Consider the following 27,556-nt stretch of genomic DNA (forward strand, 5'->3'; position numbering starts at 1 on the left):
TGTTAAATATCACGTTTGGTGAAGTTTAAATCCCACCCCCAAAAATCCACCTTCGGCACATCAGTATCACCTGCAATTGAGTGAAAAACGCGTGAAAAGGTGGCAGAATATTGACGAAAGGTTGTGCCAAATTCACATGCGATTAAGGGAATAAAATATATATATTTTTTTTGACGAGGCACAAAATGCTAGAATGTTTTAATTCAATTTCCGGGCAAATCTTTTACGATATTCCAGCAATATGTGCGACATGATGTGTTCGTGCCAATGACCCAGAGAAGCTCACAGCAGATAAAAGCGAACACACGTGGAAAGTGTGCAATAAACGTGAAATCTTGGCTGTGAAATAAAATGAAATTGCGATTATTTCCATTTGCGAAGGTGTGATTGTTAAGATTCTACGACGCTGTGGAGGAAAGTGAAGACATTCTTCTGGCGCTATTGTGATGGCATCCCTTGTATTTCGTCGTGTGTCTGGACACAAAGAGATAATTGGAAAGTATATAAGAACATGGGCGAGAATCTGTCTCAGATGATCTCTGTCGTCCATTGTTATTGTCCCTCCCGCTGAAAATTCAGCGCAAATTCACAAAAACACACGCACGCCAAACGTCTTTGGCACCGGGCAAAAGTGTATTTTACCTCACAAAAGGAACCGACTTTTGTTCCCTTTCATCATCAACACAACCAGAAGTAATATGTCAGAGGAATATTTCGCTCACAGACTCGAATTATTCCATGTCAATCAAGGGGAAAATCACTCGCAAGTTGAGATCATTAACTTTGTGATTATTCAATCTTTTTATCAATTATTTGTGATTTTAAGTCAAATTCTGATTATTTTTTGATTTTTTTTCTGCATTTTTTTTCAAAACTAGATTATTTCACACAAATTCGGATTATTTCTTAATTATTTGTGATTTTTATTCAAATTTTGATTTTTTTTTCAATCTTACTTGAGAAAAAAATTCTTTTTTTTTAATTATTTAATTCGGAATTTGATTCTTTTGAAATTTTTTTTTGTAATTTTACTTTGGAAAATAATTATTTTTTTGATATTTTATTTAGAATTTGAATATTTTTAAATTTTACTTTGGGAAATAATTTTTTTTTTATTATTATTTGATGAAAAATTTGATTATTTTACAATTTTAATTTGGAACACAATAATTTTTTGATTATTTTATCCAAAATTTGTTTTTTTTCAACTTTACTTTGGAAAATAATACTTTTTTGATATTTTTTTAAATCTGATTATTTTTCAATTTATTTCGAGAAAATATTCATTTTTTTATCACTCAATTCAGAATTTGGTTATTTTAAGTTTTTGTAATCTTTTTTTGGGAAATAAAATTTTTTTTTCAATTATTTTTCAATTTTATTTGAGAAAATATAGTTTTTTTTGACTATTTTATTCAGAATTTGTTTATTTTGATTTTTTTTTGTTATTTTACTCGGGATAATAATTTTTTTTAATTACTTATTCAAAATAAGATGTTTTTTCAATTTTAGTTGAGAAAATAATCTTTTTTTAATTATTCAAACCATAATTTGATTATTTTTCAATTTTACTTGGGAAAATAATCATTTTTTGATTATTTAACTCAAATAATTGATTATTGCATTAGAGAACATTAAGTTTCCTCAAAAATCGCCTTGTGATTTGCCCCTTGATGTCAATTTTATCGCATATAATTTATCTTTTGCAAAAATCCCTCCTTCACTTCTTTCCTCGGCCGCAATTTCCTTGTCACACAGGAAATAATAATTTCTCCTCCAGGACGAGAGATTGCTGGCATTGTTGTATTTTCGTATAGCATCTCATGTCCATGACAAGTTCCTGGAGGGAATTTTCAATTCATATATAATGTCATTTTCCAATAACTTCGCCTCCGATATTTCCTTTATTGCATACTTTTGAGAAAACGGAGCAAAACGCGCGCGAAGAAGCGACGAGAGACGCGTCGCTTCCACTTTGTAGCGAAATTTCTTCTATCTCTCTTGAGTGTGTCGAAGGCAAAGAAAAGCCACGGAGATTGAAGGAAAAATGCGCCAACCCAAGAAGTGTGTATGTTAAAGGCTACAAAATTTCCCAATTTCCACGCATTATTTACAATAATGTAATGTAAACAGAAATCTTCCTTTTGCCCACACCATCGCGGCCAAACACAGAGAGAAAGAGAGTGAGACGAAGAACAAACAAGTGCTTTGGCATCAAGAGTGTGCGAAGAAAAAATATTCTTCCTAAGCCCATAATCAAGGGGTTGCTAATGTTGGGGATGCAGTGTCAGAATAGACAGAAGAATTGTGCACAGTTTTTAACGAGCGGAAGGCGAATTTCCCAGCTGAAAAGCTTGCAAACACCAATAAATAGACTAAATCGCCTTAAAACTTGGTCTTTAATTGGAAATTTACGGTTTTACGCAAGGTTTTACAGCGATTACAGACATGTTCGCTTGACAGTTGGTTAAGCTGGGTTAAGCCATAAAACGCCACTGATCCCCCGATTAATCGATAATTCAACCGATATTTATGAACTGTCAATCATTTGACAGCTCAAAATAAACAAAATGGCGGATCTCTTGCGAATAATTTCGTGGGATCTCAAAATCATTAAATTTCTTCTGCGAATCTTCCATTTTCGCAATTTTATTGTAAAATTTCACGCTTTTTGATAAAATCAATTGACAGCTGAGAGTGGAATACGAAGTAAAATTGTCGCTAGTGTCGACAAAGAGGAATAACTTCTGGGTGTGTTTAGCGCCAATTTAGCCACGAATTATGGCTGATTCGACTTTACACACTTCAAACTCATCCACGGAGGATAAATCCCTGTTCGCGCCTATTTGAGGATTACCGGCAAGTCTGTTATCGCTCTAACGAAAATCTTAAATCGTCCTTTAATCGTTGAATATTAATAAGTTCTCCTTAAACTTTACCGGAAATTCCATTTTTCACCCATAAAATACATTTTTTCACAGATTTTTCTATTTTCTACATTTCTTTTGCAAAATTATTTTTCAAATCCTTCTAACCTCTAAAAATAGCGTCCAAACTGGTGTAAAATATTCTTTTAACACCCAAAAAACTGTCTTCAGACAGACAAAATCCCACACAGAATTCTCAAGTTCGTCATTTTGAGCCTATTTTCTAAGATCAAAATCTTCAAGTCAGACATTCAAAGTGTTTTTTGGGAAACCCCTTGGCCATAATACACTAGAAAGTCACTCATTTCATCTCCTTTTCGCATCATCGAGGAAATAACAACACAATGGCAGGAAAGATCAAAGAGGTGATTTTTCACCCAAAGTCAAGCAATAAATTTGTTTTTCCTCACACATGAATTACATGGCAATGTCGAAGCGATAATACGCACGGCGGAGAAAATGTGGAGAGAGAGAGAGTGGAAAGTATCACATATAATCAAGCAATCTTCGCCCACCTCCATTTCCATGTGAATCCACAGGGAAAATCTATTTTGATATGTATGATAAGTAATACATTATTCAAAGCTTCTTCCTCAATACGACGGCATTTCTCACTCCAGCAAAATCCTTGCACGTCCTGTAAATAATTAATAGGCCGCACACATGTGACCTTTGCCAGTGAAAACTGCAAAATCAAGAGGCCGAGCAGAGTCGCATGACCCTCAGGAGAATTTCCACCCCCGCCCAGAGGGAGAGAGAGAGAGCTTTCTTCGCAATTCCGCCCCCTTCCGTGCGCTATTTTTGGCCACCCTCGCATTTTCGATTTTGTGCCAATCACAGCCACAATTGAGAAATTCACGTTCACTTTCCGGTGTGGAAGAATTAAAATGTTTCAAATTAATTCCCTCACAATCGAAATCATTCTCTCCCTTTCCACCCCCCCCCCCTCCCTCTCGAGGGGTGGACTTTTGTGCTTGCGCTAAGCTTTCACATTGCCAGCAAATCACGTGCACAAAATTCAAATTACGCGCGACAAAAATTCTCTGGGCAATTCTTCAATTTGCGAGCGTTTCTACATGCTTAATGAATACAAATCCATCGTGGATCGCCCAGGATATTTGATAGACATTTCCTTCCCCATCGGGGACCAATTGTTGCCTTCGGGGAAGAATTGATTCTCCAATTAAGGTGAATAATTAGTCACAACTACCCAACGGTTTGCTATCTGGTTACCCGCACCAAATCCCCGCTTGTCCAGCGGTTGGGGCGGAAGATTCCCAAATAGCAAAGCACAGTCTTCACGACGACGACCGCGACTTGGAGTCTTATTTACCCTGGAAAGCGCTTTGTGGTCGCTGTGGCCAAATCGACGGGTGAATGGAAAACTATGAAAAGTCGATTTATCATAGTTTTCGTCTTATGTATTTTTAAAAAGTCTTTTATTTGTTCTTTCTGTACAAGAAATTTAAGATTTGTATTTTATGAGACAATAGAAAAAAATCTTATTTATCTAAAAAGCACAAATGGAAAAAAATTGTCATGTTTTGCGAATGAAAAGTCGAATTTTCATTGTTTACGCTGAACAATTTTTCCCCAAGAAAAATGTCTCAAAAATTGGAGTCAAATGCATAAAAACGTCTTTTTAGAAAATATTTGTAGATTTTCAGAATTATTCTAAAATGTTTTTTTGGACTTTAAATGAATATTTCTCATATCTTTTAAATTTTTTCACTTGAAAACATTAAGAAAATGATTCAAGTATGAAAAGTTGATTTTTTGTATAAAATCGACTCAAAAACCATTAAAAATCGACTTTGAAAAGTAATATTTTCAGATTTTCTATTAATTTTGCCACATTTTAGTGAAAATTTTCAATAAATACAAATAAAACATTTACAAAATAAAAAATACAGAGCAATATTTTCACTTTAACGAACGATTTGAAGGCATTTTGAGTATTTTGAAAAGTAAATTTGGCAAATTTCGCAACGGTTTTAATGCAAAATTTTGAACTCGCTTTGCTGAAAAATGGCGATTTTGACTTTTGATAGTTTTCGAGGCACCCGTCGAAATTTCAATTGAAACAGCTTTCTTTTGGCGCTAAAAACACCGAAAAATGTTAATTTGTTCAGTTTTTATTCGCAATTAATCGAAAATGACCCTCCAAAGCACTTGTCAAGCGGTCAGCGTGACCAGATGACAGATGTCAAAGTCATACCAAATACACGAAAGCCAACAGAGACATCTATGAGCCGAAAGAGTGTCTTAAAACTCCAAGAAAACAGAGAAAAGTCATGTTAAATTGTTGTTAATTAGCCAAATTGGCCAGTTTGCTCGAGTAAAATTCATGTTCAGCTCTTTTTTGTGTTAATATTTCTGGAGTTTGATAAATTGGATAAATTACACTTATTGAAAGTGAGGTTATGTTAACACTTTTGCATCAGAAGACAATAGAAAAAGCTCAGTGGACCTGAAGAGAGTCTCTGGAAGACATTTTCAAGCTCTGCAATTGCTATTTGACTTCAAAACGAGCTTTAAAATTGAATTTTCTTTTTTAGAACCTTGTTTAAAGTTCAAATTTTACTGGTTTTCATATAGAATATTTGTGTCTTGGCTAACATCGTGTGATTTGAAATGACTTGAAGTGATTCTTGGCGCGCTACTTGGGTTCGAGTGGATTTGGTGGTAAATTGATGTTAAAAATCCCCTGTCGAGATTAGGTTGCGAAATCCGCTAAAATTTCCAGCCCAAACTCACCGCCAAGAGGATGAAGATTTCACTTAGAGAATCACAGTGAGAAATAACTCGAGGATTATGTGTTGAGATTCTTCCTTCGGCAAATAGAAGATGAAAAATTCCATTAAATTTCCGTTAAGAGCTCATGAAAGGATGATGAATTCAGTGACGGGCGCGCGAAGCTTTCCCTGATGAGTGATGAAATAGTAAAGCTCCTTATTTCTCAAAAAAAAATGTATTTTTTCTCCTCCTGAGTGTGTGTGTGTTGATGGGAAACAGGCTGAGAATTCTGCTGCTCAATCAATTGTAAGATTGACTTGAGAAGTCAGTGAGGGTGAAAAAATTTAATTCCTCTTCTTGTCCCCCTTTTTTCGGTCTTTTTTTGGGGGGCGGCAGGAATACAATTTTATAATCGACCCCCTTAAAACGCTCTCCTGACCAGAAATCCCACGTAAATCCTGCCATCCCGCAAGCTCTCATGAAATTGAGCGCGTCGAAAATCCTTGGAAGTTGAAAATGAAAAAATTCCCCAAAAGCTTAAGGCTATGAAATCCCCGAAGAACTTCAGCCAGTGGAAAAGATCAAGATGGATGAATTCTCAAAGTTCTCAGGCACAAAGTATATTTCATATACATTTGTTGCAAAATGTCGAGTAACAGGCAAGGAGAAAAAAAAAGTGAAATTATTTATTAAAAAGATATTTCCCACTGAGAATTTTCTCTTGCGCTCACCCAAGAAATTGTAATGCAATGTTTGAATTCGCGTCACGACAGAAATGAGAAGAACTCCTCGCAACCAAGGGGGAGAATGTGCCTTAAATCTGTACACCACTTCCAAACACTTCCAAATTTGCCTGACACTTCTAGAACATGAAATTTTGTAGTCTTTTTCCACATTACTTTCCAAATTATAATGAATTTCTTACGTTTCCATTCGATAATTCTATAAAAATCGACTCAAAACTGCTTTTTTGGACATCTTTTTTTGACCATAACCTCAAAATATCACTAAGAGATCTTCAAAAACTCCGCTTAAAGCTTTACTACATCACAAAATCGTCTGTTATAATTTGCAAATGAACTAAGAATTGCTGATTCAGAGTCAAGAATGACCGAAAAAATTTTCTAAACGAGAAATTTTGAGGTTATATACGATCTTGGCATAATTTGAGGTATTTTGTTGACATCAAAGCAGTTCAATTCAAGGGAAAGATTGTGTTGCATTAAGCTTTCAGCCGATATTTGTGTAAGAATTCACTTAAAACCGCTTTTTTTCCAAATCATAACCTCAAAATGTCACTAAGAGATCTTCAAAATTAGCCAATGATCAAATAATTGCTGATTTTCAACTTAAAATTGCCCAGAAAGTTGTCTAAATAAACATTTTCCAAGTGTCCAAATGACTATTTTTGAGGTTATGTTCAATCTTAACACAAATTTCCAGTGTTTCTTGGTAGCAAAGGATCAGAAAAGCACTGTTAATTGCTTGAAAATGCTTCATTCTGTCAAGGATTAGCGGAATTACTGTGCTAAAATGCGAATTATTCTCTAAATCTGTTCTTAATTCGTTACATAACCTAGAAAAAGATTCTTACGTTTGTTTCTGCGCGAAAATCGAAGGAAATCCAAAGAATCTAGATGATTTAGTTAGTAAAAGAAGCACTCAGGAATGGAATATTGGGGGTTTTTCAACACTTCCACTTCTTAAGTACTCCTGATGAGTCGTACACCACTTCTGACTGTATTGTCTCTCCCTTGTTCGCCACCATTGTTCAACCTCTGGCACAGAAGTTAATAAAACAGATGAGAAATAAGTCCTCAAGCGCAGACAAGTTTAAAGTGAAAAATATTTTTCAATATACATTAATTAAGGGAGAGGAAACCGTGTGTCTCTGTTGTGTGAGAAATGTATGCAAATTTGTATCACATTCACGATGATGTGTTGTTGAACAAGTATGGCAATTTGTTACATGTCACACAAGATAATTTCTGTGCCCCAGACAACACCAGAGCATTTGATTACATCTTCATCTCTTTGGCACAACACACACAGCAAAGGTGAATAACTTAATTTGCCATGTTACACACACAGGAGAAAGTGAGCGAACGCCAGAGCCATGAAAAGGGATGTTCTTTGAGGCTCTCTCCGCCTGCCACACAACATATATCCTTCGCCAAAGGGGAGCCAGAGAGGGTCCAATGTCGAGGGCACACACACGGAGAATCGGGGGAGAGGCCAAAGGAAAAAATGGCAACACAAGGTGTTTTATCCTGGGCTGTAGTATTAAATCTCTGTGAATTTTCCCTGTGAATGAATCCCTATGCATACAAACGAATCCCACACGAATCAGAGTTGAACTGCGCTCAGATGACTCACAGCCAGTGTCTTTCCCTTGACTTTATTGCTCAGCAAGGCCGCTCGCGTGGCACTTCAGCCATAAATTATCTAAATCCGCACCCAAACTATCGGATTATCGCCGATGTTCAGCAACTCTTTGCCGTCTGGCGCTTTTGCCAGAGCTTTTCTCACTTCTGCAACTGCTTTTACTCTGTATTCACGCCAAATCTAACCTTTTCAATGTAATCTAATCAAATGGAATCAGAGAAAAAAGGCAATTTACTATGAAAAACACTCTGAAGTGTTACAAATTATTCATAAAAACGGAAGAAAACCCTTCAAAATCATAGAGAACGTTCAAATCTGATCGAGATTTACACAAGAATTTATATTTTCCAAGGCAAATTGGATGATTAGAAAGTCCTAATTGAGCCTCAAAGCTATTTGATATTTTACAAATTAAGAAGTCGTTGCAACATTGCACATTTCATAGCTTATATTGACGATAGTGAAAATTACGAATGAAATACAAACTAAATGACGAAAGCGTATTTTTCCGTGTCCTCCCAAAGTATTCTCAAGGAACTTCCAGCTGTTTTCGGCGATTACGGGGATAAGAAAGGATGTCCGGAAACACATAACCTCAATTTACTGCATTGAAATGTGGACAAATTGACAGATAAATTCAATCAATCTGTGTTTAACAACTTAAAAACATCGTTAATGTCTATTTCTTTAATTTCACGTAAATTTTTATGGTTCTTTTTGTCTTCACGCGATGAAATATATGAATTGACTTAAGACTTCAACATTTGAAACGTTTCAAGTCTTGTAGAAAATAAATTCCTTCCTTTCGTAATTGTTTAAATTGCAATCTTTCATTGGTGTTTTATGAATTCATGAAAATGACAGTTTATTTTAAATGTTATGAAGTTAAAGTTACAACGACTCCTAAGAATTGGTAGAAATTGTATTTTTGAAAAGTCCTTATTTTATATGTTATTAAAACGTCAAAATTGTCTTTAAACGTGTCAATTTGCAGGTAAATTTCACTTCTTAGACTTGAAACGAAGAAAATGATCAAATTTCAGTGAAAATGAGGGAAAATAGCAGAATTTCATCCTTCTTTCCGCACTTTTGTTTCCCTCCTTGTGCAGAATCTTGGCTGATATATCAAAGAAAGCGTGGCACGGACAAATCTGAGCGTCTTGCTGGAGAGAAGATAGCCTAATTGTCCACACACGAGACGTCTTATCTAATCAGCTGCACAACATTTGCTCAACTAATGCAATCTTTATCTCGAACACGATCTCACGATCAACTCTGATCTCTCCGCATTCAGACATTATGTAATGCCATGAAATCGTGAATTATAGAAAGAGACCCTCAAATTCATCATTTCTTTTCTTTTCTATCCTGTTGATGTACATAAAATCCCAAATGTACATAGGCGAAAAATATAAATCACACACATTTGGAGAGGGATTTTACCCATGAAATCCTATCTATCCTGTCATACTTTGATATATACTTTCCTCCCCCATCCGAACATTTCCTGATAAACTTATCTTCATTCAATGTAATGTTGCAAAATCACCGCTGGCGCTCGCCTGTGGTTGGGAAAAAGAATGTGTTTTCATTCTAAATTTTTGCCTCAAGCAACGCGCGCGAGTACAAGGCAAGGAGCCTTAAATATTGTACACCACTTCTTCACACTTCCACAGATCCTGAGCAGAATCTTCAACACTTCTGAACGCCTTGAAACACATTTTCCATCGCTTTTTTCCGTCTCAAGAGACTTAAACTGCTCAAATGCTTCGATTTCATATCGTAAGAATTAATTTCTGTCTTGATTTTCTAGTTTTGTCTTCAGAAAAAAGCTCTGAAAGCATTCAGATCAAATTGTGAGGTTATGAATTCGCCCTAAAAATCCTTCTTGGATTTGTTTTCATGCTTCCAAATCGACGGTTGCCTCGAAAACTATCAAAAGTCAAAATCGCAATTTTTCAGCAAAGCGAGTTCAAAATTTTGCATTAAAACAGCTGCGAAATTTGCCAAATTTACTTCAAAATACTCAAAATGCCTTCAAATCGTTCGTTAAAGTGAAAATATTGCTCTGTATTTTTTATTTTGTAAATGTTTTATTGGTATTTATTGAAATTTTTCACTAAAATGTGGCAAAATTAATAGAAAATCTGAAAATATTACTTTTCAAAGTCGATTTTTAATGGTTTTTGAGTCGATTTTATACAAAAAATCAACTTTTCATACTTCAATTGAACTTTTTCTTAATGTTTTCAAGTGAAAAAATTTAAAAGATATGAAAAATATTCATTTAAAGTCCAGAAAAACATTTTAGGATAATTCTGAAAATCTACAAATATTTTCTAAAAAGACGTTTTATGCGTTTAATAATTAATAATTAAATAAATTAATTAATAAATTAAATAATTAATAATAATTAAATAATGTTGAACCGCGGATATAAATAAGCAAAGATACATTTTTGAGGTTATGATAGACTTTAAAGCTCTTTCTGACAACTAAAATTTAATGAAAATGAAGATTTTTGAGCACAAATGCTCAACTTTGCAAAGAATGGAAAGAAATTTGTATGGATTAAATGCAAATTTGATGATTTTGAGGGTTTTTAATCGCCAAAATCTGTCTTAAATTGATTGTTTTACACCACTTCCGACCACAATATCTGCCCCTTGGTCCAAGTCCTTCTCTCTCCTCACATCTCAAGGGGGTTGAATGGAAAGCTCACGCGAAATGTTGTGCATGAAAAGGAAGTTCGTGGCTTTCGGAAGCTTCGCAAGAAAAGGTGAAAATTAACGTGTACACTTCGCCCTTTTTCCACCCCCACGGCGTCGCTTATCAGCAAACTTTGACACTCACCAGCGTGATTTAATAAACATTGTTCCACACAACACAATACGGGAGAATAAATTAAATTTAAATGTTGGCTCCCGATCTAATTAATATCGGGTGCAGAAGAATCGCTTGATTGAACTTTGCCTGGCACACGTTTGTAGTAGCGTGATGTGTTCCCCAATGCGTTCATGTATTCCCATTTTATATTACCCAGCCAACATACATACATATATATATATATATATATATATAGGCATAAGTGCGGGGCGCACATAATGTAGAGTTACTATGGTGATTTCCTCGCTCTCCTCCTCGGCTGTTTGCCAAGTTGAAATCTCTGATAAAAGTTGGAAAATTATTCATGTTCCACGCCGCTCTCATTACGAATATCCCCGTATTTAAGTATTTTCCTTTCACTAAAATACACAAACTGTGTTCATTTTTTCTCCTTCTTTCCCTTCCCATGAGCCAGAAAATCCCCCCACCCTCTTCTGCGCCACCACTCGATGACTTTCCCGAGGGGGTGTGAGAAGTCACGGCAGAAAAAAAAGATGATTAACTTTCATTTTCCTCTATGCCAAGAATCACTCATTTTCCCGTCATTTCTCTTGTTCTTCATGGCCATTAAACTCCGCACTTCGCCATACAAATCTTCCTCCCCCCCAAAAGGGGAGTTTTTACGGTCAAAAGTGGTGTACAACACAGCGAAAGTGTAATTCACCAACACTTCTTGTCTAATTCAACAATCTTAAAGTTTCAAACAAAGATTTAATGGCAAAAGAACCTCCAAAATCAATTATTTTCAATAGAAAACTAATGCTCAGCTTTAACTTTGAAAGCTTTCAAGGCGCAATTACTCAAAATCTCTCAATAATTAAAGAAAGTTAAAGGTAGAAAATGACCAAAATAGTATTTAAAGGAAGATTTTCACAAATAATCGTTCAAAGTTTCACACAAGTGTGTTGAAACTTGGTTTTGAAGCGATTTCTTAAGGCTTTTTCACACCAATCGGATGAAATTTGCTTTGACAGTGTTTGAACGGGTTGCCAGATTCTGCTTGTCAAAAGTGGCGCCATCTTTTCGCTCCACTTTCTCTGTCATTTTAACTCTTCTTCACTTCACACTTTCTTCTCTCAATAAATTGGTTAAATTATCAGCAAAGAATGTAGGAAAATTCTGAAGAGAAAATTATTGGCGCTGCTGTCAAAACAGCTGATAGAAATCTGCATTAATCGGGATGCCAGATGCAAATCTGCATCCCAAATTTCATTTTGAGACAATAAAACCTATTTTACTGGACGAAACCACCACCAAACGAAAGCACGAATGAAATACGAACTGGAAGGCGTTGCAAAGGAAAGTTGGGAGTTTATTTCATATGAATTTCAGCTGTCAAAATGTCATTTCTTTGAGATTTCTTTAAGACACTCTAAAAGTGTGAAATTTCCTCTTTTAGGGTGTTTTTGGACAGAATATTGTCTATTTCTTTGGTTTTTACGTGAATTTTCCGGCTCTTCTTGTCTTCACGCGATGAAATATATTGTCTTGAAACGTCAACATTTGAAATGTTTTCGTAAATGTTATGAATCGCAATCTTGCAACACCTTTGTACGAATTAAAGTAAAGTTGCAAAGACATTTTTCGATGCACTGCAAAAGTTCTGAACTTGCATATTAATTGTAGTGTACACATTTTAGCCCTATCAACTTTCCCTTGATCTGCCTCAATAATAAGCCTTTTGCCATTCACGATCGATGGAGTTTTGCAATTTTGATGCTTCCTATACACACACTTTAGTGTGGTTTTCTTTTCACATTGAACTTGAGGAGTAATTTTCACATGACTTCGAAAACATCCACGCGGAATTTCCAATGATAAATAATTCTTATTACATTATTATTAAATTAATGAAAAGACTTCTGTGCAAAGTCACTTTAATATTCTCTGTGTCTGTGCGGCAATTCTCGTGACATGTTTTTTGATAATATTACTCTTGAGAGATGTCTTCAATTCGCAATTACATGCTAATGTAAAATGTGTACTCGAGAGCTTCAGCCGCTTGTGACTTTATAGTGCTTGTGTTAGTTTATAGACGACAAATAAGATTTCTGACGGAGATTCCAGACATTCCACAATCGCGAGTAATCTCTGTCAAATCCTCAGCTTATTTGCTCGGGCGGAGATTAATTTTGGGAATCCAGACATAATTATTTGCAATATAATTCCCGGCAAAGATTTGTCTAATTGAAAATCAAAAGAGTTTCAAAAATTCTGAGTCACGCGGATTGAAAAAGACTCCGCGAGTCTCTCGGGGAGAATTTTGAACATCATAAATATCACACAATTCATACACAAAATGTAAATATTTATGAGAAGCCATTGAATAGAAGCTGGATTTAATCACTGTGCATCTCAAGGAGATGTTTCAATAGCTCAGAAGCAAATTTCCCAGAACATTTCAATTTCTATCAATTACCGAAAGACATCGTGAAGACACTCAAAAAATAAATTGGCCCATTAAGAGACGCCAAAAAGGATGTGTATAATTTCTTCTACGACGCGATTGTGAGGCGAATAACAAGAGAATCTCCACGTCTATCCACTGAAGGTGCTGATGAAAAAGCGAACGCAAGGGGCAGATATTACGGTCGGAAGTGGTGTACAGCTTTTGTGGAAGTTTTTGGGAATTGAAAATGGCTAAATATTTACAAAATTTGCACAGCAAAAGCTTCAGTTTCAACAAATTGAGGCATTTTCTGCATAATTTTACTGATATTAAATACATTTTATTGCTTTTCTAGGTTATGTGATTGATTTAAGACAGATTTTGTCGATTTAATAACTCTCAAAGTGGTCAAATTTGTGCTTAATCATCGATTATTTCGCTTTTTCTCTGCAAAATTGAGCATTTTGATCGAAAATCACTTGATATTGATTGAGAAAAAGCTTAAAAGTCAATCATAACCTCAAAAAATCCCATTTCAGTCTAGAAGAATGTGTTTTTTTTTTTTGCTTTAAAGTGATTCAACCTCATTATCTTGTAAAAACATTCAAAGATTTGTTTGAAAAGATCTAAATTAGTCCAAAAAGGATTTTCTAAGCTGAATTTCTAACCTCACAATTTGGTCAGAATGTTTCAAAGCATTTCCGGAAGGCAAAACTTAGGTTAGCTTGTGATAAAAGTTAGAATTGACTGTGAGAAGCAGTTGAATTAGTCTGAAATGCATTTTGAAGGCGTTCAGAAGTGTCTGAAGTGTTGAAGGCATATTATCTCCCCCTTGGGCGAGCGTAAATGTGAATTTTGGCAATTAAAACGAAATTTGGTGCTAAGACAATTACAATAATCGTCAGGTATGAATTGGGAGGTGAAATAGGCTTCACATGTGGCGAAATGACACACAAAATACGTCAAAGACAGAGAGAGAGAGAAAGAGAATCCAATTGAATTAACACTTGGCAGAAAAGACAGAAATATGAGAATGTAAGAAAAAACCTTCCAACAAAACTGTGTCAACAATTCGTCCCACGAATGACAAGACACTTTTCCATATGCATTCAACACTTTCTCACTCTCTGTGCAATTCGTCTAAGATATTAAAGAACTTTCATTGACACTCGATAACAGCTTTTTCCCCCATTCACTTCATCTTACTTTTCCACCTCAAAAACATCGTGAAAATACGCGCTCAGCGTGTCATTGTTGCAGTTTTCCATGTTATCATCAAATTCAGCTCACATGTTTCGCCAGAGAGTCAATTTGTATTATTTATATCGCAGCAATTTGTATATAAAATGTTGGCTTTTCCACCGAACACACATTTTCCATTTATGACAAAGTGCAGGAGTTTTCAATCGAACTTCTCTGCTACCTTTTGTCACCATTCTTCCATTAGAAAAGTGACTTTGCATGTCGCAATTTGGTTTCTTGGAGAAAATGTAAATTTACTATTGTCCAATGACATTCTTATAGAATATTGCACGACTGTCCAATGAAATTGTTGGATAATATCAATTCTATTTTGATCTATTTTCTATTCAATATGCGACGCATTGGAAGCTTAAACGATTAATTAGCAAATGCAAGGAACCGTGGCAATATTGCGGATTATTTGCTTCCTTTTCTACTCATGCGGAAAATCACTCCGGCAAACCACATATTCTAGACAAAGGGAAAGTGTAGGAATTGTAGAAAATGCTCTGCCACAATTACAGAATACACTAAAGAGACGAATATATCAATGTTAAAGAAGAACATTTAATCAATTCGGCATTTCAGTGGACATTCCCATGGATTTACTAAGGATTGTCCACTGAAATGTCTTATCAGTGTAATTTTAATTGAAATCTCCCAACATTTCGCGATTTTTCATCAAATAACCACTCAAATTATCACACGACAAATCGCATTCTTTGCCATTGTATACACTTATTGCTGCCTGTGGTCGTTTTTTTCCTTTACACTAAACGCCCAGATTATATTGCTTGATATCATTTTAATCTCTCCACTACGACTCTGAGCGTCTCTCTCTCTCTCTCTGACTAAAAACGATATCCACCAGCGATTATACATAAGTATATATTGTTTGAGTCATATATTATAAGTTTATTTACAGTACAAATTCATATACACCCAAAGTGTGAATGTGTTTATTTGATTTTCGCATAAGATAAAAAATTACCACAATTTATTTTTTCTCCTACACTTCGACTGCCTTTCCTTCAATGTGTCATGCCGAAGTCAGATTGCAATGAGACTCTTTTTGAGATACACAAATGCACACACTTTTTTTCGGGATAAATCAAGGAATTTTACCTCAATAAATGGTATTAAATTCGCGGTTTCATGTCCACAAAGACAACTCTGCGACTGGATGTATTTCTCGTGTCCTTCCTGTGGCGAATTCACTCAAATTCAATGCTATCACACATCAATCTTTGGTTGTTTCACACAAATTTCGAGAGGGGGTTGAAAGGAGGAGGAGGGAAAAAAACCCCGGCACATTCCACGGAGTTTCCACTTTGTCTCGCGTCGTGCTTTTGACTGGGCTTTTCGTAGCGAAAAACTCGGGTTTTATATTGAAAAATCATCCAGCTTTTGATTTTTCATCTCCTCTCGCACTTGAAATCCTTGTTGAACCAACTTTTCTCGCGCGCGCTCTCTTTTTTCGCCACCCCCTCGCGAATGAACCCCTTTTTGCTCATCCACCTCGCGCGCGCGACTCCCTTTCTCACCAGAGGGTGCGAGAAAACAACACAAAGGTGTATTTACCACAAAGTATTATTCATCCACACTTTTTAAGGTGTTACAATGGGCGCAAAGAGAAAAAAAAAATAGCATGAAGAAGAAGTGGTGTGAAAGAAGGCAAAAAAGCTCCCCAAGGAGGAATTCGCTTCTCTCTCTCTTTCTCTCTCGCGGGCGGAAGCAAAATTCACACACTCGAAAACTCTCTTTAAAATTATTTTAATTTAATTATCATTCGCACCAACGTCACTCTCTCTCTCTCTCTTCGTTCGCACAGTTTTGTTTTCAGCCGCAGCACGAGAACGTGAAGAAGTGTTCGTCGCGCCGAGAGAAGCGCACAACTTCCGTCCAGTTGAAATATCGTCTATCAACTGATTTCAGTAGAGCACCTCATGTGAACATTTTCCGCACAGCCAGAAGCGCGGAGAGGAGCGAACGCGCGCTATACTTTTGTTACTACACTCAGCCATAGTGCTGCTGCCGCTGTACTCTCAGCCAGAAAACCTTATTACGTGCCCCTCACGATTCCTACACTTTTCCAGCCACACAGCCATAGATATCGTCGCCCCTGAAATTACGCATTGTAGATCTACTCGTCGATTGAGTGATTCTTGCAGAAATTGTACGTGGAAGAAGTCAAAATCCTTCGCATTAATTATTCAACACAGGATTTTCTGGCCATTTTAGTGTTCAAAAACCGAGTAGAAAACCAAGAAATTGCATGAAATTCTCTTCTAAGTGAAGAAAGACAAGAAATCTGCACTTTCCGCTGATTAATTGAGAAGAGAACGACGTCAAACTGGCAGCTTTCGAGGCTCTACACATCTTCTTATCGCGAAATAGGAATGTCAACAAGAAGAAAGATTGTTTTGGCGTTAACAAAATCACCAACTTTCTCAAGTTGGTGATGATGAGTGGACGGCAGAAAATTACTCAAAATCAAATGGAGCGAACTGATCAATTTGCAGACATTTTGTAGCAAATTCTTGTGAAAATCATCTCATCAATGTACTTTGTAGTCCTGAGAAAGGAAAAATGCAGTCTTGAAACGTCGTACGGAGAAGAAAAATAGCGTTTTCGTCAACCTTTTTCATGAGACCAACCTCGCCCCTCGAGGTGCTTCGAGTGATCAGGGGCTTGAGGTCTGGCGGCGCTCCGGGAATGGACGGAATCTCAAATAATATGCTGAAAGGAGTCGCCCCGCACGTGATGGACGCATTGTCCTTCGCGATCAATCTCTCCCTGGGAACGGGGGTCTTTCCGGAGATGCTCAAAACGGCGCTCGTTGTCCCTATTTTCAAGAAGGGTGACAAAATGCTGCCCAACAACTACCGGCCCATCACTTTGGTGTCTGCCCTATCCAAGGTGATGGAGAAAGTGGTCTACTCCAGGATGACTGCCTTCCTGAATGCTGCTAATTTCTTCTCCTCCGCCCAGTTTGGCTTCCGGGCGGGGTTGAGCTGCGAGGACGCACTGGGAAGATTCATGGTGGAGCTAAATGAGTGCCTGAACCAGCGACCTCGGAGACGCGTCGGGGCGCTTTTTGTTGACATCACGAAAGCTTTCGACTCCGTGAATTTGGACACTCTCCTGAGTAGACTGGATGCTCTGGGATTCCGCGGCATCCCGCATGGCTGGCTAAGCTCTTACCTTGTTGGGCGCACTCAGAGAGTCAAGCTGGGGCAGCGTTGTACAAGCGAGTCGGTGACTTGTGAGTTTGGCGTTCCTCAAGGATCAGTTCTTGGGCCGCTCCTGTTCCTGATATATGTGAATGGTCTACTCACTCTCCCACTGGAGGGGCATATTACGGCCTACGCCGATGACGTTGCCCTTGTCTACTCTAGTGCCACGTGGGATGATGTTGAGCGACAAATGAATGCTGACCTCTCTGCGCTCAGGAGCTGGCTCGAGGCCAACGGCATGATCCTCAGCTCGAAGACCGTGCGCATGGACTTCGGAGGAGGCCTCGGTGGTGGCGGTGACCTGGTGTGCCACTCCTCACGCTGCACTCGCGCTGCTGATGCGTGCCTTGCGGACTGCCTGCCCATAGAGTGTGTTCCGACCTTCAAGTACCTGGGCGTCACCTTGGACTCGGAGCTGACGTGGACGGGACACATCAGCCGTATCACCAGTGACCTGCGCTGCATTGCCCGTCAGATGTACTCACTGAGAGCGCTGTGTTCGGAGCATCTGATGCGGGTCATCTATTTCGCTTTGGCGGAATCGAGACTCAGCTATGGCCTTCTGATTTGGGGCAACGCGTGTGAAACTCATCTATCCCCGCTGACAAGAACACAGAAGACCATCGTAAGGGTAATGGCGCGCGCCGGCCGGAGGGCCCACTCTTGGCCACTGTACCAGGAATGGGAAATCCTGCCCCTGGGACATCTTCTTGTGTCCAGGATTGTGGGTGCCTTTTTGAGCGCCCAGGCCGGTCTCAGGCCTGACTGCGGTCTGTTCCGCCCCACGACGGAGTTGAGGGGAAGGGAGCTCTTGATAGTTCCCAGGCCGCTGTCGGAGCGTTTCAAGAGATCGGTGAACTACGCCGCACCGACAGTCATCAATAGTGTGGACCGCGAGGGTGTTGCACTCAGCAGAGCCTCGATCAGGAACTGGCTGCTTGGGACTCCCCCAGAGGAGGTCCAGGCAAGATGCAGATCGCAATATGGCAGCTAGCGCTGTCAGATTATGCGCCGCACCGACACAGCGCCAAAACAGCCCCTAGGGGCTATGGCGCGTTACTCTCCTTGTTCACGGAAGGATGAAAATAAAAATGAATGAATGAATGAATGACTTCAATGAAGAGCTTCTGGACAGAAGGAAGTTATTCAATTCTGCCATCGGACTTTCTGTGTTTTTAGTGTCTTCCTGCAAGAAATAATCCATCCTGAAGAATCTTCTGCTCATCCAGACAACAGAGATTGAGCAACAACAGCTCAGAAAGGCGAAAAAAATTCGATAAATCTCATTTTCCTCACAATAAACTGCAAAACTTCCATTTTGGACTTACAACAGTTTCTGCTGGAAGCGACGGCGTGAGATGCGTGTGCAGAGTTGGCAGAGGAACTGAGCCCTGAAGGAGGGGCGATAAAGATAGGATGGAGATTATCGTGAGAGCACGCAATCATGCCAATCATTGAATCTTTGGCTAAATAAATATCCGCACGAGAAGGGTTGGAGATTCTCTCCAAGGAATTTGTGGGGGGATAAGATTGGGCTCTGGTTCGGTTGAAAAGTTGTTTATTCTTTGGAGACGCGCACGCGAGAGAGGAAATTCCGAACGACAACGTCAAACCGATGAGGAGAAATTTGATCTTGGCACACAAGAAAATATTATAATTCCATCCAAATTGCTACAAACACCGACTGATTCCACAAAATACCCCAGAAATTCAATAAACGTCTTGTTTTGCCAACAAAAATACTAAAATGAGAAGAAGAAAAAAAATAAAACAACAGCATGATCATCTTCTGGTGTTGAATTACCTCACAAAAATGAATAATAAGCACTTGTTATTTCATCTAATACACTTTCAACTCGCGCGAAGACGACGCGATAAGCTTTTTTCGCTCACCACGCAACATTCTGTGTCACCTAATAGATAAATCCTCCCCACTCGCCACATTATCTCGTCTCACCAGATTTAGCACTAGTTTTCCCGCACGCCAATTCGCCACACACACATTAATTCTCCCTCCCTTGGGAACCCCTCGAAACCCCCTTCGGAAAGCCCCTTCGCCGCCACTCTTCGCGGCGTGCGCGAGAGGGAAAGTTTAATAAAAAATTCCGACTGCGCTTTCCAAGCTCAAAAGCCGCATGACGAACATGTTATTCTTTCCCAGCGGCTGTGCGAGTGGATTAGATAGGAGGTTGTCTTGTAAACACGAGCGATTAAATCATACTCTAAACAATCTGTCGCCACTTTAAACGCTTACGCTATCTTCAAGTTCAGTCCACGGAAAAAAAGTAGTCATGGACATTAGTTGTGTAGAAATAAATCATAGAAGAGTGGCTGAAAAGCCACGCCCACGCGAAAGCCCCGCCCATTCCAATGCCAATCTCCAATATTAGACAGAAGAAGAGAGGAAAGGGAATAGTTTGCCATGCAATAAAGCTTCATCAGAGCAAGGCAATGGATTAATAATATAATAATTTGAACTAATATTGAAATACTTCGAAAAAATTGCAAAAATCTCATCAAAAATGCTTTGAAACTCCAGAAAATATTCAGTTAAAAGTATTGGAATCCTTACAAGCAAGTTAAATTGTCAATTAAAACATCTTAACTTATTAGTTGAATAGAAATAAATCGCAGAAGAGTGGCTGAGAAGCCACGCCTACGCGAAAACCCCGCCCATTTCAATGTCATTCGTCATTATTTGACAGAAGAAGAGAGGAAAGTGAATAGATTGCCTTGCGATAAAGCTTCATCAAAGCAAGGCAACTGTTAATTTAGTAATTTGAAATAATATTGAAATATTGCAAAAATTCAATCAAAAATGCATTGAAACTTCAGAAAACATTCATTAAGTTACAAGCAAGTTAAATTGTCAATTAAAACATCTTAACTTATTAGTTGTATAGAAATAAATCGCAGAAGAGTGGCTAAGAAGCCACGCCCACTCGAGAGCCCCGCCCACTTTAATGCCAATCATCATTATCAGATAGTTTGCATTGCGATAAAGCTTTATCACACAGCCAAGATAAAATCGATTTGACGATCTGTGACCCAAAAACGGACGAATAAAAGTAAACTAAACTGCATATTGTGAAAAATATCATTTAAATACTGCAAAACATTGCAAAAATCCCATCAAAAATGCTTCAAAGCTTCAGAGAACATTCAATTAAAAGTTTTGGAATTGTTATAAGCAAGTTAAATTGTCAATTAAAACAACTTAACTCGATTCATTTCGACCAGTAAATTCAGTTTTCATCACATTTTCTACCTTCAAATATGTGAAACCCTTGAATTACGGACTTTTTGGGCTGTTTAACTGGGAAAAAGTCTAAGAATTGCTAGAAAAACTCAATTTTCAGCTCTTTTGACACTCAAAGAATCGAGAATTGTGGCATTTTATCGGTTAAATTCCCCCCAAAAGGCCTTCCAGTGTTGAATTATTAGTGATTCCGAAGAAATCCAGTAGATTAGCACTATCTGAGCGCGTCTAAGAATTAGCCTGTAAAATATGACTAAATGCGATAGCGCGAGTGCTGATAATCCGGACGGAGTGAGTTTAATCGATTAAGTGCGTCTGTGCATAAAAGCCGGCGGATTGATTTCTCAATCTCTAAGATTTCTGGAGGCAGAAAACTGACCTCAGAATCTTGGGCTCGTCTCTGCGGTTTCTTCACACTTGGCTGACTCCATTTATTGCCCATCTGTATCTGCGCTTGATAAATTATCTATGGATTTATTGCATATGTTCAAAAAGCGACAGTCGTGGGTTATCTCGAAGTCAACGCCAACATTTTGTCACACACACACACAGTCATGTTGAGAGTGCGCGCATAAATTCTCATTTGCACCGGTGAAAATCTGATGGAAAATTGCACGACAAAGACAAAGAGAGATTGAGTGCAATTTGAAGGAAAAATACACCTTCACACTGAATTACAAAGCAAATCACTTATGGAGGGAATTACTTGAGAATTACTTGAGAATTACAGATAGAAAAAAAATGCAAAATCTGCTGTGTAATGTTGTCATTTTCATTGTGGGGAAAATTACTTCCATCCCAGTCAACATCATTTGCAATTTGTGAGTCTTCATGTGGACGGAGATTAGCATAAATCTGCACTGAGTGGCCTAATGATTTAAATGGCATTTGCATTACGACGGGTGAATGGAAAACTATGAAAAGTCGATTTTTCATAATTTACGCCTTGTGTATTTTTGAATAGCTTCTTATTTGTTCTTTCTGTACAAGAATTTTAAGATTTGTATCTTATGGAAAAAAATGGAAAAAAATTCTCATGTTTTGCGAATGAAAAGTCGAATTTTCATTGTTTACGCTGAACAATTTTTCCCCAAGAAAAATGTCTCAAAAATTGCAGTCAAATGCATAAAACGTCTTTTTAGAAAATATTTGTAGATTTTCAGAATTATTCTAAAATGTTCTTTAGACTTTAAATGAATATTTTTCATATCTTTTGAATTTTTTTCACTTGAAAACATTATGGAAAAGTCCAAAAAAGTATGAAAAATTGATTTTTTAGAACTAATTTCGATAAAATCAACTCAAAGATTAATAAAAAGCGACTTTGAAAAATAAAAATTTTCAGATTTTCCATTAATTTCACCATATTTTAGTGAAAAATTCCAATAAATACTGATAAAATCAACTAAAATATTTACAAAATAACAAAAACTTTGCAATATTTACACTTTAACGGACGATTTGAAGGCTTTTTAAGATAAATTTGGCAAATTTTGCCGCGATATTGAAGCGAAATCTTGAAAACGCTTTGCTGAAAAATTGCATTTTTGGCTTTTCATAGTTTTCCATTCACCCGTCGATTATTCTCTCTCTCTCTCTCTCAGATTGCCGTCGCATCGGCTGCCAATTGGCATATTTATGGCCACTTAATACGGGGGAAAATGTAGTGAATCTAATGTTGTGTCATCACGTGAGCAGAAAATTGCTCTCTTCTCGTTCTTTTGCCACCTCCGGAGTCGCCTTTTTCCTGCCCAGCGACCATCAATAATAAATGACACGGGATTGATCGATATGTGCCAAACTTCTGCCCATCGAATTGATAACATTTCAACTCTTACGCCCATTCTCTACATTTACGAGGTAAACAAATACTTTTCACCACAAATTATGCTTTTAGAACGAAAGTTTACAGCGCAAAAATAGTGTAAAATGTGTGAAGAAAGCTCAATTTGTGGATTAAATCTTTAATTTGCCCATATTTTCCACAATTCTTGTTCGATTTCCAGCAAATTCAAAGTTTTGGTAAGATTATTTCATTGTCTACAACTTTCTAGAACGTATTTGTGGCAAAATATGGCCGCAAGATGGAGTTAATGGCCCATTTTTGACAGAAGAGTTCTTTTTATGCGCTACTTTGGAAAAATATTCACTCTGGCGCCATTTTTCAACGGATTTTCAATATTAAAGACGTTTTGGAAAGGTGATTTCACAGCCTACAATTCCCTAGAATATATTATTTGTCTCAGAATGCGTCTTCACCTGTTTTCAAGGCTCTTTTTAACACGCTCACCAAAAACTACTCATAATTCCGCCATTTTGGGGTAGATTTTCACGAATAATGACGTTTTGGGCGCTTTGGAAGGAAAAAAAGATGGCGTACAACTGCCATCTGGATATTTTCTAAAATTCATGGTTTTTTTTCCACTTTCCGGCATTGTTTACTGTGTAAATGCACAACTTTGGTGCGAAACTAGAAAAACGCGGTGGACTTTTTTTCTGTTGGGGCCAAAAATGGAGGGTTTTCAATTGATTTGAATTATAAATAGTCTTTTTTGTTATTCAGGACAAGACGAAGTTATAAAGCGTCCTCAAATATTGAACAAGAGCAAAGAATGGAGAAAAGTACTCACATTTCCTCGTCGCCGGCGGAATTCAATCCATGGAATTGTGAAGGGGAAAAAAGGGTTGAAAAGCTGTACAATTTGCAGAAAAATCATCCAATTTCCTCGGCGATTCGCAAATGCATTTTCTCAGCATTTGCACAGCGGATTCTCCGGAGGAAATCCTGGGAAATCATCACACAAGTGACGAAGGTGAGAGTGTTAATGGAATTAATGAGTCATGATCTCAACTTCGTCGGAGTGGAAAATTGCTGGGAAATTCGTGTCTCTCGATGAGTTTGCAGGATAAATTGGGTGAAAATTCCTCTTGTCTCGCACAGTATTTCCCTCTCTCTCTCTCTCTCGAGATGGACAACAGAATGCCAGGGAATTAGATTAAGGGATTATAAAGAGAAATTCACCTCCGGATAATCAACCTTTTCCTCACCGTTTGTTTTTCCCTTCAGAAAACCCCAAAAATTTCACATTGTTTTCCCACCACTTTCTGCACACAGAATTTTCCCAACGATGCACTAAAAAGCCTGTCAGATGTCCAATCTTTGGAATCACAGGGATTTCTCTGGTCGACAAGTGGCGGAAAGATAAGAAAACTGGGGTGAAATCTTGAGGAAAAACTAATCCTGTTGTGACAATTGACGCCATCGCCTCAAGCACACCAATTTCACTCGCCACAGCGCAAAGTACACACAAATCCTGCCACAATGTAACTTCAGAGAGCACAATGAGCTGCCAGCATTTAGTATTTGGTGGTATCATTGTTGGGAATTTAATTAAAACATCAATTATTCACATCGTTCTGCTGTACAATTCGTGAAACCGTCTTTTTTGCCCGCCCGTTGACACTTACAGGGCGACCCGAGAAAACTCAGCGACGCCCAATTGGGAACTTCTCAGCGACTTCCGCGGACTTTGTCCGTTGAAAGATGGGAAACAATGGGGAGTTTTTCGCTACCGGGCGAGCTTATCAACAGTCATCAGCTTTCTCTCCAGGCAGTGCAAATAATCCCACTCCCAGCCAGATAAATCCCTGTATTTGCACTCCAAACAGCCCAAATCCTCCCTGGCGTCATGGCGGAAGTGGACGGAAACACAATCCTGGCGGAATCGCTGCGGAAGCAGGTAAATTTCTCGAGGGCTTTCACCTGATCTGCGCCTAATCTTGTGGGTCAAAGGTCAAGAGGGTCTCACGATAAATGCCTTGCAGGGCATCGAGTACGTCTTCGGGATCATTGGGATTCCCGTGGTGGAGCTGTCGATGGCCATGCAGGCGGCCGGGCTGAAGTTCATCGGGATGCGCAACGAGCAGTCGGCCTGCTACGCCGCCCAGGCGATCGGCTACCTCACCGGGAAGCCGGGCGTGTGTCTGGTGGTGTCCGGGCCGGGATTGCTGCACTGCTGCGGCGGCATGGCGAACGCCCAAGTGAATTGCTGGCCGCTGTTGGTCATCGCGGGCTCCACTTCGGTGGATCACGAGGGAATCGGCGGCTTCCAGGAGTGTCCGCAGGTGGAGCTCAGCCGGCCGTACTGCAAATACGCCGCGCGGCCGCACAACGCCAGCCTGATTGCGCAGCACGTGGAGAAAGCCGTGCGTCTGGCCACTTTCGGACGTCCGGGAGTTTCTTACCTCGATTTCCCCGGAAACATTCTCCAGGCGAAGGTCTCCGCTTCCACCGTGGATTACTACAGCTGCCCAGAAGTGCCTCTGTGCCATCCAGAGCCCAAGAGTGTCCAGGAAGCGGCGAATCTGCTGGCTCTGGCGAAGCGTCCGCTGGTGATCATCGGCAAGGGCGCCGCCTATGCCAGAGCCGAGGAGAGCGTCCGGAAGCTCATCCAGAACGCCAATCTGCCCTTCCTGGCCACGCCCATGGGCAAAGGCGTCGTGCCGGACGCGGCGCCGCAGTGCGTCGCCTCGGCGCGCACGCTGGCGCTGCAGAAAGCCGACGTGATTCTCCTCCTGGGCGCGCGTCTCAACTGGATCCTCCACTTCGGGCGGCCGCCGCGCTTCGCTGCCGACGTGAAGGTCATCCAGGTGGATCTGTGTCCGGAGGAGCTGCACAACAGCGTGCTGAGTCGCGTGGCTGTGCAGTCGGACGTGCTGCCGTTCGTGCAGGCGCTCTTCATGCGCCTCGTGCAGAAGAGATTCACGTTCACGGCGCAGCGGGAGTGGTGGCGCGAGCTGAAGGATCAGTGCGCCAAGAACCAGAAGACTGTGGCGCAGATGGCGCAGGACGCCAGCGTGCCGCTGAACTACTACGCCGTCTTCCATCATCTTCAGCAGCTGATTCCCAAGGATGCGATCATCGTGAGCGAGGGCGCCAACACGATGGACATCGGCCGATCCATGCTGCACAATTCCCTGGCCAGACACCGCCTGGACGCCGGCACGTTCGGCACAATGGGCGTCGGGCCGGGATTCGCCATCGCGGCGGCGCTCTTCTGTCGCGATCGCTGTCCGGAGAAGCGCGTGATCTGCGTGGAGGGCGACTCGGCGTTCGGCTTCTCCGGCATGGAGATCGAGACGATGATCCGCTACAAACTGCCCATCGTCATCGTGATCGTGAACAACGGCGGAATCTACAGCGGATTTGACCAGGAAAGCTACGACACGATGCGCAGCGACGGAGACTTGACGCAAGTGTAAGAATCTCTCATCTTCCCCTTTCTTTAGGGCAGGGAAATCATCTCTCTTCCCCTTCCAGAACGCCTCCTTCTGCCCTGACCGTCGAGACGCACTACGAAAACATGCTGACGATGTTCAACCAGAAGGGATTCTTCGTCCGGGAGATTCCGGAGCTGCAGAAGGCGGTGAAGGAATCACTCACGCTCAAGGACAGACCCACAATCATCAACGTGATCATCAGTCCCAACGCTGGTCGGAAGCAGCAAGCCTTCGGCTGGCTCACGGAGTCCAAGCTGTGAAGCTCAGTCTTCCGGAAAGGCGTAAAAATATTGGAAAATGGGGAAAAAGGTGCAATTTAGGGGCATTGGGACATGGGAAATAAACATTTTTACCTGCAATTTATTCACTATCCTTATGCCTAACAATCCAACAGCCCCAAAGCCTCACTTGGGCTGCGGGAAGAGTCTGAGGTACTTGTTGAGCTGCTTGTAGTTCAAATTCCTCCCGGTCACGACAGTTCCCGCCTTGTCTTCCGCCTTGTTCTTCGCCTTCGTCTCCAGGAAGACTTTGTAGCACTTCTTCAGGCTGCCGATCTCCCTGGCGCAGGCACTCTCGTTGAAGTCCGCCCCCTTGAGGCAGGCGAACACCACGGACATCTCGTGCAGACAGGCGACGTTGCTGTCCTGCCCACCTTTGCCACTCACGCTGTCCCTCAGGCGCATCGGCATCATCTCCTTGAACGGCACCTTGCCCTCATTCTGCTGCGGAACCCGGTTCAGCAGCGCAACCGACGGAATCCTCATTTTCCTGCACTTCTCAACTTCTCAGCTGTTCGGCAACCACTCCCTAACCTCACTTTCTGCACTCTTTCCCCGTTGCGCGATTTTTGTACAACAGAGGAATTTGACCTGGAAATGTCCAACGCTGTTCTGATGGTTTCTTTCGAGGTCGAAAAGACGCTCAATCTTTGGCAAAGGTAGTTTTGTGAGAATTTCCACATAATTTGCGGGAAATCTGACTTCAATCTCTGTGAAAGATGAAGTGCAAAGCCTGGAGATGTTGCAGGACTTCGAGGATTGAGAGAAAATGACCAAAAGAGGCAGGAAAAAAGGATTTTCACAGGTCAGTGATCGAAGCGTTGATGGCGTCAATGCACAAATGCATGCATTCCTCTGCAATTATTGAATCTATTGCTTGTAAATAAGCGAAATAAGCATAAGAAGGAAGTTTAGGATACATTTCTTCCTATAACAGG

At 39.8% G+C, this 27,556-nt stretch overlaps 3 protein-coding genes across 3 annotated transcripts in view; 1 reads left to right on the forward strand and 2 right to left on the reverse strand.

Annotated features, from left to right (window-relative positions):
- The window catches only part of LOC132265238 (adenylate cyclase type 6), a 59,068-nt gene extending 42,401 nt beyond the window's left edge, over window positions 1–16,667 (reverse strand). Inside the window, exon 1 of the mRNA XM_059765816.1 lies at window positions 15,691–16,667. The gene's annotated coding sequence lies outside the window, so the exon portion shown is untranslated. The remainder of the gene's footprint in view (window positions 1–15,690) is intronic.
- Window positions 16,668–24,654: 7,987 nt separating this feature from the next.
- LOC132263169 (2-hydroxyacyl-CoA lyase 1) lies at window positions 24,655–26,693 on the forward strand. The gene is made up of 3 exons (XM_059762798.1): window positions 24,655–24,800; window positions 24,886–26,318; window positions 26,381–26,693. The coding sequence occupies exons 1-3, from the start codon at window positions 24,750–24,752 to the stop codon at window positions 26,598–26,600; spliced, it is 1,704 nt and encodes a 567-aa protein (XP_059618781.1). The 5' UTR covers window positions 24,655–24,749; the 3' UTR covers window positions 26,601–26,693.
- Window positions 26,688–27,176, reverse strand: LOC132263177 (small ribosomal subunit protein mS37). The gene has a single exon (XM_059762810.1). It carries the CDS (start codon window positions 27,102–27,104, stop codon window positions 26,745–26,747), a length of 360 nt encoding a protein of 119 aa, XP_059618793.1. The 5' UTR covers window positions 27,105–27,176; the 3' UTR covers window positions 26,688–26,744.
- Window positions 27,177–27,556: the final 380 nt, after the last annotated feature.

Source organism: Phlebotomus argentipes, unplaced genomic scaffold (genome assembly GCF_947086385.1).
Source record: "Phlebotomus argentipes unplaced genomic scaffold, Phlebotomus argentipes genome assembly contig_2, whole genome shotgun sequence".
NCBI classification, from domain to species: domain Eukaryota; kingdom Metazoa; phylum Arthropoda; class Insecta; order Diptera; family Psychodidae; genus Phlebotomus; species Phlebotomus argentipes.

What these genes read in the sequence shown, in the direction of transcription:
- LOC132263169 (XM_059762798.1), top strand. Translation starts at nt 24,750, where the DNA reads ATGGCGGAAGTGGACGGAAACACAATCCTGGCGGAATCGCTGCGGAAG. An exon ending in CGGAATCGCTGCGGAAGCAG is followed by an intron (nt 24,801 to 24,885) that starts GTAAATTTCTCG and finishes AATGCCTTGCAG; the next exon opens with GGCATCGAGTACGTCTTCGG. An exon ending in GACGGAGACTTGACGCAAGT is followed by an intron (nt 26,319 to 26,380) that starts GTAAGAATCTCT and finishes TTCCCCTTCCAG; the next exon opens with AACGCCTCCTTCTGCCCTGA.
- LOC132263177 (XM_059762810.1), bottom strand. Translation starts at nt 27,104, where the DNA reads ATGAGGATTCCGTCGGTTGCGCTGCTGAACCGGGTTCCGCAGCAGAAT.